This window comes from Choloepus didactylus, chromosome 8 (assembly GCF_015220235.1).
Source record: "Choloepus didactylus isolate mChoDid1 chromosome 8, mChoDid1.pri, whole genome shotgun sequence".
Taxonomy (NCBI): Eukaryota; Metazoa; Chordata; class Mammalia; order Pilosa; family Megalonychidae; genus Choloepus; species Choloepus didactylus.
In genome coordinates this window covers 129,293,094-129,308,122 of record NC_051314.1, presented here as the reverse complement: position 1 = coordinate 129,308,122, position 15,029 = coordinate 129,293,094, and the positions used below count along the sequence as shown (strand labels likewise).

Here is a 15,029-nt window from a genome sequence, read left to right as displayed (position 1 = left end):
TGTGGGCAGCATCTAGAAACTGATGCTTTCCCTAAGGCAGAATTAACAGGTTCTAAATAGCCTGGAGGATAGGAAAATAGGTAAGATGAAGTTTACATTTTTGAAAGATTTTTCTCTTTATAGTCTTTCTTTCCATTATTTTTTAAGCAGTGCCTTTGAAGATGAGACCATGAAGCTTCGACAGCTGAAGCTGGATAATCAGGTGAGTGGAGCCTCCTCTTTTGAAATAGGTGGGCAGCTGCACTGACCATGATGATGGTGGTCTTGACTTGGAATTACTTTGGCAGGATCGTGGAAAGAAGGCTGAAAAGGAAGAGGCTCTTCTTGGCTACTCGGTTAAGCCATGTCCGAAATTAGTATTTTCTGAGCCAAGGCTCAGGGCTATGGCGAGACTCAAGTGCTTTGAGGACATCAACAATAAATCTAGACCTGGTATAATCACTGAAAATTCCTTGGTGCTTTTCTTAAGAATTAGAAGAAAGTTAATATTGTATTTCTATGTAGTAATTTGGTTGTGCTATCTTCAATACCTCTCTACACTGTAATTTCACTTAACTATAAGATTTTTTTCTTAGCCAAAATGCAGATCTGGGCATGCTGTGCTGCTTTAAAACCTCCACTGACTATAGAATAATTTTCTTCCAAGTACCAGTCTCAGTCTGCAGTTACATATTTGTTTTTTCACAATTAATGTGATTTATGTCTATTTCCTCTGCAAGATTAAGCTCCATGAAAACAGGAATCCAGTCTATTTTTGGTGCCCATTATATCAGAAATTCCTAGCATAGGTCTGGGCATGTAATAAATATTAGATATTTGGATGAAGAAAGGAATAAACAAACAGTTTTGAATTGTTACATGCTATTATCATGATCAGGCAGCTTATAACCTATACCCATCAAACATTGCTTTCATATTTACTTTTTCATGGTTTTTTTCCTAAGTCTGGAAGTTCTGTAGCCCTAGTCTACCTTTGCAGGATTATTGACAATCCAAGTATCTAGCCTCTGTAGGTAACTAAAAGTATCTGTAAAGTCTTGTCTTGCATCTTTTTGTTGCTGATGGAATTAATGAATGGAACTTCTCACTAGTAAATTACTTTAAAGATGAGACTGATTAAAAGTAGGAAAGAAACTAGTATTCCTTGGATCACGGGGGAAATTCTTATTAGATCTTAGACACACACACACACATGTAATTTCACAATCCAGAGCATTGCAAACTACAGTTAAAGAGAAGTGACTGCAAAATTTTAGATCTTTCATTCATTTTTGTTTTTAGGCATCCTGGTGTTAGAAGGCCAAATGATGATACATCTCTTGCCAACATTAAATGGAATCTAGGGTTCATCTACCAAGTAATGCTGTAAGACATCAGTTTTTGAAATTTATTTATAAATATATTTTCTGGATTTTTTGTAAACATGGTCTAAATTTTTGTAGTTTGTAATATTTTCAATGAGAGTACTACAATGAGAGTGGAATGTGTGTGGTATAAATTTTGAGACTTTTGTAAGCTTTTTTATAGCACAAATTTTAAAGAAAATTTTTGCTTTTTAGGTAGTTAATAAGCATATGGTAATAATTCAAATCATGTAAAAAAGATATTCAGTGAAAAGTAAGTCTCCCTCCCTCCATTTGGCTCAGTTCTTTACCATAGACTACCCCTGGCTTCCAACGATCCTTCCAAAGAGAACCCATAAATAGACAAAAAAAATTTTAGTAGGAATTTTTAAAAATTAGGGAAAAAACCTTTTTGGGGCCTCATGTGTAAATTTAGGTGTTAAATGCTGTATGAGATGATGTTAGAGCCTGAGAAGCTCCCGTAAGCTTAAGGAGGAGGTTGCTCAGCCTGGGGTGAGGGAATTTCCATCCCTGCAGGCTGAGCATTCAAATGGCGTGGAATAAAAGAGGCAGCACCACAAAAAGAATAAAGCATGGGGCCAGGAATCTGAAAACTTTGGTTCTAGTCCTAGCTCTGCCATTAATTGGTTGTGTGAATTTAGTTAAGGTCCTTAAACTTTGTGGGCCTCTATTATTTCATCTGCAAAGTGAGGTCAGACTGATAAAATCATAGAATGTTCCTGAGAGGATTTAGGGTATCAGAATTGGAGAGAGCTGAGTTGGAACTGTGTAGAGGAAGTATGGGCTGCTGTTCAGTCTCAGCATCATAAGTTGGCAATGCCTTGGTGGGGACACAGTCCACTGTCCAGTGCTAGTCGGCCTACCTGGGGACACCATGCGCTCCCATCGATGACAGCGGCTTGTGCTGGCAGTGACAGTTAATGGAGTTGGGAGAGCCTGGGGAGCCCTCCCTCTCCCCACCCCTGCCCCAGGTGTACACAGTAGACAAGACTCAGGAATTCTGCTACAGGAATGTCCCCATGGCAGCCAAAGTTAATCATTCTCATGAGGCTTGCTTGACATTAACCAGTTTCACAAGTGACTAATCTAAATCAGAGAATTAATATATACCAGAATCAGCTGGCCATCACACACTCTTTAGGGAAGTCTTTGGGAAGTTGATTATCAGTAAGTGGCCTGGGAAGCTTGAAATCAGAGCAAGCCAAGTTTGTAAAGTGATCTTTATCATGAATATCATTAATGTGTGATGGTATAATTAATCCACCTCCACTAAAGTGATATACCTCCCAAGGGAATGAGATACATTAGTGTCTGGCCAGGAGACTCTCCGTGCCTTGGACAGTACTAGAGACAGGTAAATCTTGGTTTTAGGTTCCACCTGTTTTATTTCCATGCAGACCATTCCCCTTCTCTTAACTCACTCTTTCATCGCCATTGTCCAGGTGACAGTACTATTGATTAGATTACAGCTTCTTTCATATGTATCCTGTTTTCCTGATAGTGTACTCTTGAAATTTAAATGTTTTCAAATCCTAAATTTTCAGATGATAATTTGTACATGGCTACTTTCATCCAATACATATTTTTAAGCAGTTTTATTGAGATATAATTCACATACCATAAATATACACCCCTTAAAAGTGTACAATTCAATGGTTTTTAGTATATATTTTGCATTATATATTATGTATTTAGTGTTTATATTGTGAATAATTCATTTAGTTTTATATATTTAGAATTTGTACTTACATTATATATTTTGTTGTCGAACCATCACCACAATCCAACTTTAGAATATTTTCTTCACCCAAAAAGAAGTCTTGTACCCATTTCCCTCCAAACACTCCAGCCCTAAGCAGTCTATTTTCTATCTCTATGAATTTACTTATTCTGGACATTTGATATAAATGGAATCATACAATATGTGAACTTTTGTGACTGGCTTCTTTTACATAGCCAGTTGTTTACAAGGTTCATCCATGTTGCAGCACTTTGTTCCTTTTATAGATGAATAATATTCCCTTGTATGGATATATACCACATTTTGTTTATCTATTCATGAGTTGATGGACATGTAGGTTGTTTCCACTTTTTGGCTATTACAAATACTGCTATGAACACTTGTGTGCAAGTTTATGGTTGGACATATATTTTCATTTCTCTTAGGTATACACATAGGAGTGGAATTGCTGAGTCATTGGTAACTCTATGTTTAATCATTTGAGGAACTAACAGACTGTTTGCTGAAGTGTCTACATCATTCTACATTCTCACCAGTGGTATATGAGGATTCAGTTTCTCTACATCCTTGTCAATGCTTTTTTTAAATCTGACTTATTGATTCTCGCTAGCCTAGTGGTGTGAAGTGGTATCTCATTGTGGGTTTGATGTGCATTTCCTAATAACTAATGATATTGAGCATCTTATATAAGCATTTTCATATGCTTATTTGCCAATTGTATATCTTCTTTGGAGAGATATCCCAATCCTTTGCCCATATTTTAATTGGGTTATTTGTCTTTTTATTGTTAAGTTTTAAGAATTCTCTACATATTCTGGATCCAAGTCCCTTATCAAATATAAGATTTGCAATTTTCTTTTTTCCAGTTCTAGGGTTGGCTTTTTCTCTCTTGATTGTTCATTTGCATACAAAAGTTTTAAATTTATCTGTTTTTTCTTTTGTCACTTGTACTGTAAGAAACCATTGCCTAATCTAAGGTTACAAAGATTTTCTCCTATGTTTTCTTTGAAGAGTTTTATAGTTTTAGCTCTTACGCTTTCTATGACCATTTTTAGTTATAATTTTTGTGTATGGTGTGAGATAGGGATCCAACTTAATTTTTTTGCATGTGCATACCCATTGTCCTAACAGCGTTCATTGAAAAGAATATTCTTTTCCATCCAATATGTTTTGCTTTTATTTTTACTAATTTTACTAGGGTGCTCTTATTTTCAGACTATGTGGGCACCTTAGCTGGCTATAGAAGGTAGAGATGTTCAGACTTTCCCAGTGATATTACTCAGACGTGGATACACATTAGGTTGAGAACATTTATGCCATCTGGTGGAAAACTGATTAAAGTACAACATAGATTCAGTGCACTGAATTAAAACTTTAAGAAATTTGATTTAAAACTTTTTGCTTTCCTTTCTATGATTTTTCCTATGCCGGGGAGGTTATTTTTAGCCAAACTAATAGACCCCAGGCAACTGTTCTGATACTGCTGGTTGCACCCTGTGGTCAGTCTGTTCCGAGGTTGTCATAATGTGGCTCCAGCCCATCTCTTCTAGGGAGTCCTTGGAAACTTGGAATCAGTAAAGCCAAGCTATCACTAATTTGAGGCTTACCTGAACTTTATTATTTTATTGGATAAAGTCCTTTGAAGCCCCAATGATGGAAATTTTTCCCCTATATAATCTGCTATATTTCTTCATTATCTATTTTGGCATCACCATTCAATAGTTTGTCCCCAGAAAATAATAGAAAGACATGCCACTATATTCTGGAGAAGATGGGTTCTTTAAGTTATTGTTCAGTTCCCAAGGGAACTGAGAAATTTAAAAGTGATTACATTTTAGTTTATGTGACACTTAAATCCTGAAAGCAACCTATGAGAGTTGCATTGAGGCACTGAACAGTCAACTTTGGCTTTCTTCCAGACTCTTTCCCCCTTACCCGGGGCTGAAACTTGGTTTTACTGAGGCATAATCACATGCCATACAGTCGTCCATGGTATAAAATCAGCTGTTCACAGTACCATCATATAGCTATGCATTCATCACCCCAATCAATTTTTGAACATTTTCCTTACACCAAAAATAATAAAAATAAGAATAAAAGATAAAAGTGAAAAAGAACTCCCAAATCATTCCATTCCCCCCATCCCACCCTGTTTTTCATTTTGTCCCCATTTTTCTGCTCATCCATCTATACACTGGATAAAGGGAATGTGATCCACAAAGTTTTCACAATCACACCATCACACCGTGTAAGCTACGTAGTTACACAGTCATCTTCAGGGATCAAGGCTACTGGGTTGCAGTTTGACAATTTCAGGTATTTCTGTCTAACTATTCCAATACACTAAAACCTAAAAAGGGATATCTATATAGTGCAAAAGAATGCCCTCCAGAGTGACCTCTTGACTCCATTTGAAATCTCTCAGTCACTGAAACTTTATTTTGTTTCATTTTGCTTCCCCCTTTTGGTCAAGAAGATGTTCTCAATCCCACAATGCTGGGTCCAGGCTCATCCCCGGGAGTCATATCCTGCATTGCCAGGGAGATTGACACCCCTGGGAGTCAGGTCCCATGTAGGGGGGAGGGCAGTGAGTTTACCTGCTGAGTTGACTTAGCTATAGAGAGAAGGCCACATCTGAGCAACAAAGAGATACTCTGGGGGGGACTCTTAGGCATCATTGTAAGTAGCCTTAGCCTCTCCTTTGCAGTAACAAGCTTCATAAGGGCAAGCCCCAAGATCAAGGGCTCAGCATATCAGATTGTCAGTCCTCAATGTTTGTGAAAACATCAGCAACAATCCAGGTAGGGATGTCTAACATTTCCGCATTTTCTCCCAGTTCCTCAGGAGGTGCCTGCAAATACGTTTTTATTCTCTGCTCACATTACTCTGGGATGTATTGCTATTTCACACTAACCTGTACAAACCCACCAGATCTCACTTCCTATTCAAATTCCATGTAATTATGGTGTTTGAATAAACTGTACAAGTTAAATTATTCATTGTGCTGTAGAAGATATATATCCTGTGCCCAATAAACATGTCTTCCCTTGGTCTCGCACAGAAGTTGAAGTTTTAAAACACGGTCAATATCATCCTTTATCCTTTGGCCTGATTTGCCTTGGTCCTGACCAGATCTGCTTCATTCATATCTCTAATTGACGTCTGGACTCTTTTTCAGCTTTTTAAACAGTTACTGTATGTGCTAATACTGACGTTCATATCTGCTGAGCTCTAGCTTTGAGTTTCATGTGTCACGCAGATACCCAAATTCCATAGACTGACCAGGTTATACACAAAATGCTCAGCATCTCAGAATTTTTTCCAGACTCTCTTAATCTTCTCCTCCTTACAATAAGAGTCCTTTGTTTAACCAGTTTCATTTAAAGCACGGTTAGCTTTTTAGGGAAGGGTAAAACATAAATGAAATATGAGTTGACGTCATTACATTTAAATTCAACACCTCCCTTCTCCCTCACCCAGACTATGTGATTAGAATGCTAAATCATGTGATGGTTTCCAAAGATGGTACTTTGCCAGTATACAGATATTTTGTTACTTCTTTTTCTTTTACAAAACTGTACAGTAGTAGTATATATATTCAATGCTGTAGTATCTGTGACCTTGAAGTTTAGAGTTTGAATATACAAGTTTTTTCCCCTTACATTGCTGCCGTAAATGAGTTTGGTGTTTAAGCGGAAAGAAAATGGCTTCACCAGATACCTTGGTAGGATCACTGTGGTCCAGAGTCTTGTCTTTGCTTTACAGGTCTAAGAACTCATGTTCTTGGGTACAAACTCATACTACCCAAACTCCAAATGGTCAATTGTAAAACCAGAATGCCAATGGATTAATGTACAGTGGGAACTGTGCTCTTCTAGTGGTATGTTCACGATACTCTCTTCCTGGGACGTGGTATTGAGAAGGTCAGTTGAAAATTACAAGACTGATTGATAAGCAAGGAATCAATGAATAGGATACTCTTGTCTACCAGTTTCAGTATTTCTCTTTCTCAGACAGTCTGGAAAAATTCTGTCAAATTTAGCTCCCCTTTTCTGGACCACAAGCAGAATATATCTTTTCTACAGAACATTCTTTCTTTACTTGTGTTAATAAAATAGAGGCTACAGCTTGTGTTTTTGTTTCATCAGTCATAGTTATGAGACTCTGTGAGACTAAATAGCCATGGTCATATAGAAAAGATATAGCAATTTATCATGTTCTATCATCTCTTCAGGTGGGTTACTTGTTATCCATTATATAAAGCTTCTTAGTTGCTAGATGGGACCTTGTCTCAGCAAGTTTTTTTTTGTGTGTGTGGGGGGGAGGGTGCCTCATTTTAGCCTCCTGGGTACTTTAGTGTTCCTGGTACATTAAGATCCTTCTACTCATGATAATTTAACATCCCGATCATTCCTTCCCAATTTGCTCTAACCTCCAGTCTTAATGGTATAGTCCATGTTGACACATTCTGTTTCTTCTGTGTCTTCTGAATTTATTTGCATGCTTTCATCAGCCCAGTTCAGGAAAGACACACTTCCTTCCCTACTTAATAGTCTCATCCCTTGGAGTGACTCTTCTTCCTAGCAGCACTTTTCTGAAGCAATATCCATGGAAAACAGCAAGTAGATGGCTTTCTTCCCTGAGAAACAATAGTAAGTAGGTCATAATATCTTTCCTTTCCTTTTCTTTTCTTTTCTTTTCTTCTTCTTCTTTTTTTTTTAATCTTCCAGCTTGGGACTTTTCCCGTTCTGAGATATCCCTGAGATATCCCAGATCTATAATAATTTCTGGGCTTTTATTTGCCAAAGTTTAAAAATAGTATAAGTTAGTACCTTCCTTCCCATATCATTAGGTTTTTTCTCATAGTCTCTCATGCATTTCCCTGACACTTATCTTATTGCCATATTCTTTATCTTGCTTTTCTATCCATATAGTTAATTGCTTTTTATTTAGAATGGTCCAATTGCCTTTTTCTTTTTTTCCCATCTTCTTACCCTTGGTCCTAATTTGTTTGATTTCTAATTATTTAAAATGAGCAAGAAAGCAAAAGTTATAATTCTTTAGCTTATTAACACATGAAAATAATTTGGATAATACATTTTAAAATAAATAAATTTTACTTTTTTCCTTCCAAAGTAAGAAAATTGGGAAAATACAGAAAACTAGGGAAAAGAAACTAAGCATCCATATTTTACCACCCCAAAAAAACCACCATTGCTGTGTTCCTTCGTCTTTTCCCCTATGTGTATGTGTTTATATATTTTAAACTTGCAGTCATGCTTTGATAATGATGTACTTACTTTATGTATTTTCAGTAGAGTTGAATCATCACCCAGCTTGGCTAACAATGCATTATATGATTTTAAACAAATCTCCATAGGTGTTCAATAAGTGTTTGTTGAATGAATGAATGTATCCTTGCTCCTTTCTGTGCCTCATTTTTCCCAGTTCTTAAGTGGGAGACATTAATTTACAGGACGTTTTGTGAGGATCAGTGAAAAGCAAGCTGTAAATGTTTGAAGTGTCTATGTCTTGTCATTACTTTCCCAGCTATAATATCCCATTTTTCCCTAGAGAGCACTACTAGAGAAGAAGCAGAGAAAAAAGCGTCTTGAACCACTTATGGTACAGCCAAACCCGGAAGCCAGGCTACGTCGGTCAAAGCCAAGAGGCAGTGAGGAGCACACTCCTTTGGTGGAACCTCATACCCCTCACAACAATGTCATCCTGCATGGTGTGTATTTAGGCAGCATCCCTTCCTGCTGGGATGTGGGCTTCATAAACCTAGGAGAAGGGTGGAGGATTCTCAGATGGACCAAAGAGACAAGATTAACATTGTTACTAGGCACTTTCGTACATCTTTATAACACATTCTAGCTCTTTGAGTTAGAAGGAAAGCTATGGTTTAATCAGTCTTGCTTGTTTCATCATGGCAGAAGTTAATGATGAAGCCAGGAGTGGGTAGAGAGTATTCATTCTTCCAGTAGATAGGACTCAAAGCAGCATTTGAGATGGTGGGGTAGGAGAAGGAAGAATAGGATTAAGACCCTCTACACAAAGCCTACTGAGCTATTAGCTTGTACAGGATGTGTATGATAGAGACTTGCTTTGTTTTCTTGGTCTCATCCTTAAGTTCCTAAAGCCCAACATCAAGTTCATGTTACCATAGCAACAGTCAAAACATGTTAATAAAATGAACACCAGTCCCGGACTGCTTCACCAATGAATGTCCTTCTGGGTGGTAAGGAAGGAGGAGAGGTAAAAATGGTTTGGATAGTTCCTAATTCTGATCACATGCGCTGCCACCCCATAGCTCCAGCTCAATAACAGATAATGTTTTCTTTTCTCTTTTCTTTTGCCTCTAGGCATTGATGGTCCAGCTGCCTTCATGAAGCCAGATGCTCAAGATTTGGAGACCAAAGTTCATGTTCTCTCAGTAAGCTCCTCTTCTCCAGAAGAGGAAACTGAAGGAAACACTGATGGGGAAAATACTTTGGACACTGCTTCCAAGCCTGATCTTCAGGAGATTCTCCAAAAACATGGTGAGGATTGGTAATGATTTTAAGGCAATTAATCTTTTAAATCCATTTGTAATCTTTACTTTCCTTGTTGGTTAAAACTGACTTAGATGACTCAAAATTGCCTGTAGTATGGCTGAGGGCTTACAGAGATGACCACTTTGACATCTGAGTATTGGTCATTATCCACAATAGTAGCATTTATCTTGTTGCCCTGTTTGTGTGTATGTGTGTGTGCGTGTGTGTGTCTGTAAGTTGGAGGGGGGCAGTTTAAATCAAGTATAAAATAACAGCAGCATTAGCTGTTATATGTGACTGTTTCTCTCTTTTTGGCATTTATTTTCAGTTCTCACCCTTCCTCCTTTGACAAGGTTGCCGCCCAACACCCCTAGTCTGCCTCTGTTTCACAGTTTATGTTGATCTGGTGAAAAGGGAAAAAAATAAAATAGCCAGCTTAGTGGAAACATAAATTGAATCAAAATATATTTAATCTGCTGCTTTTTCCACTGGAGCCTACTTTCTGCCAGTTGGAGTTGTCATCTCCATAAATTTTCCTGTATTTTTCAGAGGTCCCTTGTAGTCTTCTTTCCTCCTAACAAAAATAATTTTATAGTGACAAGGGATCGAATGTTTTCTTTTCAGATAAGAAAACTGAAGCCTAATAAGGAATAAATATCTATTGCATGCCCAGTTTGTAAAAGGTAGGCATTGATGGGTCCTGTGATATATGAACCAGGAGATTCTAGCACAGACTGGTATTCATTCACTCATAAAATATGTCTTGATGCCAAAGGTGGAACCCAAATGTCCATCACCTGATGAATGGATAACCAAATATGGTATATAGATGCAACGGGAAATTATTCAACTATAAAAAGGAATAAAGTACCGATACATGCTACAACATGGATGAACCTGGAAAACATGCTAAGTGAAAGAAGCCTGTCACAAAAGACCCCTATTATATGATTCCATTTATATGAAATGTCCTGAACAGGAAAATCTTTTTAGATTATTTCTTGTTTTTGACCATTATAATACTGCTGCAAACATTCTTATGCATGTCTCTTTGTAAATATGTGCACACTTTTCTGCTGGGTGTAGATCCAGGCATGGAATTGCAGGGTCAGAGATTATGTTTATGTTCAACATTTGTAGAGAGTGCCAGTTTTCCAGATTATCAGTGCCAATTTTCAGTCCCACTAGCAATGTTGCTCCTATTTTTACCAACACTTGATAATGATAAAATGTGTGACAGGATTTCATTGCGGTTTTTATTTGCACTTCTCTGATTAGTAATGAGGTTGAGCATCTCTCTGTTTTTACTGATTATTTTGGGTATCCTCTGTGAAAGAAGACACAGAAAAATGTCTTCAAGTCACTTGTGAGAGTTCTTTACATAATCTAAATGTGAGTCATTTGTTTATATGTTTTGCATTATTTTTTTCATGCTCTGCACCTTTCTATGCCTTTTGATGAATGGAGAGTCTTAATTTTAATGTAGTCAAATTTATCAATCTTTTACTTTATGGCTAATGGTTTTTAAAGTTGTGTTTAACAAGTCTTCCCCCACCCCAAGGTAATGAAGATATTCAATATTTTCTTCAAAAACTTTGATTTTACCCTTTACAATTATATCTTTTTGTGTAGTTTGAATAGGAATCAAGTTTCATTTTTTCTACATTAATATGCAGTTGACCCAGCACATGGTTTTGAATATCATCTCTTTCCTCCACTGCTCTATAGTGCTACTTTTGTCATAACTCAAGAGTTTATATATGGATATTCTGTCTCTCCTGGGGTCAATATCACACTGTCTTAACTGCTTATTTAAAAATAAGTCTTGATATCTGGTAGAGTGAGTCCTTCCTTTTGTTTTTCATTTCCTGGCATTCTTGTTCCTTTGCATTTCCATCTAAATTTTAGAATCAGCTGGTTAAATTAAAAGCGAAAACAAGCTCACTGCTATTTTTTTTTTTTTTTTTTTTTTTTTTTTTTACAAAACAAATTGTACTTTCGATTGTTTACAGTACCATTACATAGTTGTACATTCATCACCTAAATCAATCCCTGACACCTTCATTAGCACACACACAAAAATAACAAGAATAATAATTAGAGTGAAAAAGAGCAATTGAAGTAAAAAAGAACACTAGGTACCTTTGTCTGTTTGTTTCCTTCCCCTATTTTTCTACGCATCCATCCATAAACTAGACAAAGTGGAGTGTGGTCCTTATGGCTTTCCCAATCCCTTTGTCACCCCTCATAAGCTACATTTTTATACATCTGTCTTCGAGATTCATGGGTTCTGGGTTGTAGCTTGATAGTTTCAGGTATCCACCACCAACTACCCCAATTCTTTAGAACCTAAAAAGGGTTGTCTAAAGTGTGCGTAAGAGTGCCCACCAGAGTGATCTCTCGGCTCGTTTTGGAATCTCTCTGCCACTGAAGCTTATTTCATTTCCTTTCACATCCCCCTTTTGGTCAAGAAGATGTTCTCCATCCCACGATGCCGGGTCTACATTCCTCCCCGGGAGTCATATTCCACGTTGCCAGGGAGATTCACTTCCCTGGGTGTCTGATCCCACGTAGGGGGGAGGGTAGTGATTTCACCTTTCAAGTTGGCTTAGCCAGAGAGAGAGGGCCACATCTGAGCAACAAAGAGGCATTCAGGAGGAGACTCTTAGGCACAAATACAGGGAGGCCTAGCCTCTCCTTTGCAGCAACCGTCTTCCCAAGGGTAAAACTTATGGTAGAGGGCTCAACCCATCAAACCACCAGTCCCCTATGTCTGTGGTCATGTTAGCAACCATGGAGGTGGGGTAGGCGAATACCCCTGCATTCTCCGCAGGCTCCTCAAGGGGGCACTACATCTTTTTATTTTTTTTTCCTTGTTTGTCTTTTTTCTTTTTTTTAACTTTCCCTTCTTTTTTCAAATTAACTGTATGAAAAAAAAAGTTAAAAAGAAAACAAACATACAATAAAAGAACATTTCAAAGAGACCATAGCAAGGGAGTAAGAAAAAGACAACTAACCTAAGATAACTGCTTAACTTCCAACATGTTCCTACTTTACCCCAAGAAAGTTACATAATATAGCAACATTTCAGTGAACTTGTTCCTACTACATCCATCAAAAATTAACAGACCATAGTCATTTCTGGGCATCCCCAGAACGTTAAATAGCTTATCTGTTCTTCTTGGATTATTGTTCCCCCTTCCTTAATTGCTCTCTACTGCTAGTTCCCCTACATTCTACATTATAAACCATTTGTTTTACATTTTTCAAAGTTCACATTAGTGGTAGCATATAATATTTCTCTTTTTGTGCCTGGCTTATTTCGCTCAGCATTATGTCTTCAAGGTTCATCCATGTTGTCATATGTTTCACCAGATCGTTCCTTCTTACTGCTGCGTAGTATTCCATCGTGTGTATATACCACATTTTATTTATCCACTCATCTGTTGAAGGACATTTGGGTTGTTTCCATCTCTTGGCAATTGTGAATAATGCTGCTATGAACATTGGCGTGCAGATATCTGTTCGTGTCACTGCTTTCCGATCTTCCGGGTATATACCGAGAAGTGCAATCGCTGGATCGAATGGTAGCTCTATATCTAGTTTTCTAAGGAACTGCCAGACTGACTTCCAGAGTGGCTGAACCATTATACAGTCCCACCAACAATGAATAAGAGTTCCAATTTCTCCACATCCCCTCCAGCATTTGTAGTTTCCTGTTTGTTTAATGGCAGCCATTCTAACCGGTGTTAGATGGTATCTCATTGTGGTCTTAATTTGCATCTCTCTAATAGCTAGTGAAGCTGAACATTTTTTCATGTGTTTCTTGGCCATTTGTATTTCCTCTTCAGAGAACTGTCTTTTCATATCTTTTGCCCATTTTATAATTGGGCTGTCTGTACTATTGTCATTGAGTTGTAGGATTTCTTTGTATATGCAAGATATCAGTCTTTTGTCAGATACATGGTTTCCAAAAATTTTTTCCCATTGAGTTGGCTGCCTCTTTACCTTTTTGAGAAATTCCTTTGAGGTGCAGAAACTTCTAAGCTTGAGGAGTTCCCATTTATCTATTTTCTCTTTTGTTGCTTGTGCTTTGGGTGTAAAGTCTAGGAAGTGGCCTCCTAATACAAGGTCTTGAAGATGTTTTCCTACATTATCTTCTAGGAGTTTTATGGTACTTTCTTTTATATTGAGATCTTTGGTCCATTTTGAATTAATTTTTGTGTAGGGGGTGAGGTAGGGGTCCTCTTTCATTCTTTTGGATATGGATATCCAACTCTCCCAGCCCCATTTGTTGAAAAGACCATTATGGCTCAGTTCGGTGACTTTGGGGGCCTTATTAAAGATCAGTCGGCCATAGATCTGAGGGTCTATCTCTGAATTCTCAATTCGATTCCATTGATCTATATGTCTATCTTTGTGCCAGTACCATGCTGTTTTGGCAACTGTGGCTTTATAATAAGCTTCAAAGTCAGGGAGTGTAAGTCCTCCCACTTCGTTTTTCATTTTTAGAGTGTCTTTAGCAATTCGAGGCATCTTCCCTTTCCAAATAAATTTGATAACTAGCTTTTCCAAGTCTGCAAAGTAGGTTGTTGGAATTTTGATTGGGATTGCATTGAATCTGTAGATGAGTTTGGGTAGAATTGACATCTTAATGACATTTAGCCTTCCTATCCATGAACATGGAATATTTTTCCATCTTTTAAGGTCCCCTTCTATTTCTTTTAGTAGAGTTATGTAGTTTTCTTTGTATAGGTCTTTTACATCTTTGGTTAAGTTTATTCCTAGGTACTTGATTTTTTAGTTGCTATTGAAAATGGTATCTTTTTCTTGAGTGTCTCTTCAGTTTGTTCATTTCTAGCATATAGAAACATTACTGACTTATGTGCATTAATCTTGTATCCCGCTACTTTGCTAAATTTGTTTATTAGCTCTAGTAGGTGTATCGTTGATTTCTCAGGGTTTTCTAGATATAAGATCATATCATCTGCAAACAATGACAGTTTTACTTCTTCTTTTCCAATTTGGATGCCTTTTATTTCTTTGTCTTGCCGGATTGCCCTGGCTAGCACTTCCAGCACAATGTTGAATAACAGTGGTGACAGCGGGCATCCTTGTCTTGTTCCTGATCTTAGAGGGAAGGCTTTCAGTCTCTCACCATTGAGTACTATGCTGGCTGTGGGTTTTTCATATATGCTCTTTATCATGTTGAGGAAGTTTCCTTCAATTCCTACCTTTTGAAGTGTTTTATCAAAAAGGGATGTTGGATTTTGTCAAATGCTTTTTCAGCATCTATTGAGATGATCAATTGATTTTTCCCTTTCGAGTTTTTAATGTGTTGTAATACATTGATTGTTTTTCTTATGTTGAACCATCCTTGCATGCCTG

The 15,029-nt window shown here is 37.4% G+C and overlaps 1 protein-coding gene across 3 annotated transcripts in view; it reads left to right on the top strand.

Annotated features, from left to right (window-relative positions):
- The window catches only part of TULP3 (TUB like protein 3), a 98,918-nt gene that overhangs the window by 57,071 nt on the left and 26,818 nt on the right, over window positions 1-15,029 (top strand). For 2 of the 3 annotated variants that reach the window (XM_037847829.1, XM_037847827.1), the window contains exons 2-4: window positions 148-202; window positions 8,680-8,839; window positions 9,471-9,647. In XM_037847829.1, coding sequence (XP_037703757.1) covers window positions 148-202; window positions 8,680-8,839; window positions 9,471-9,647 — 392 coding nt within the window. The remainder of the gene's footprint in view (window positions 1-147; window positions 203-8,679; window positions 8,840-9,470; window positions 9,648-15,029) is intronic. The other variant, XM_037847828.1, reaches the window with a different exon arrangement.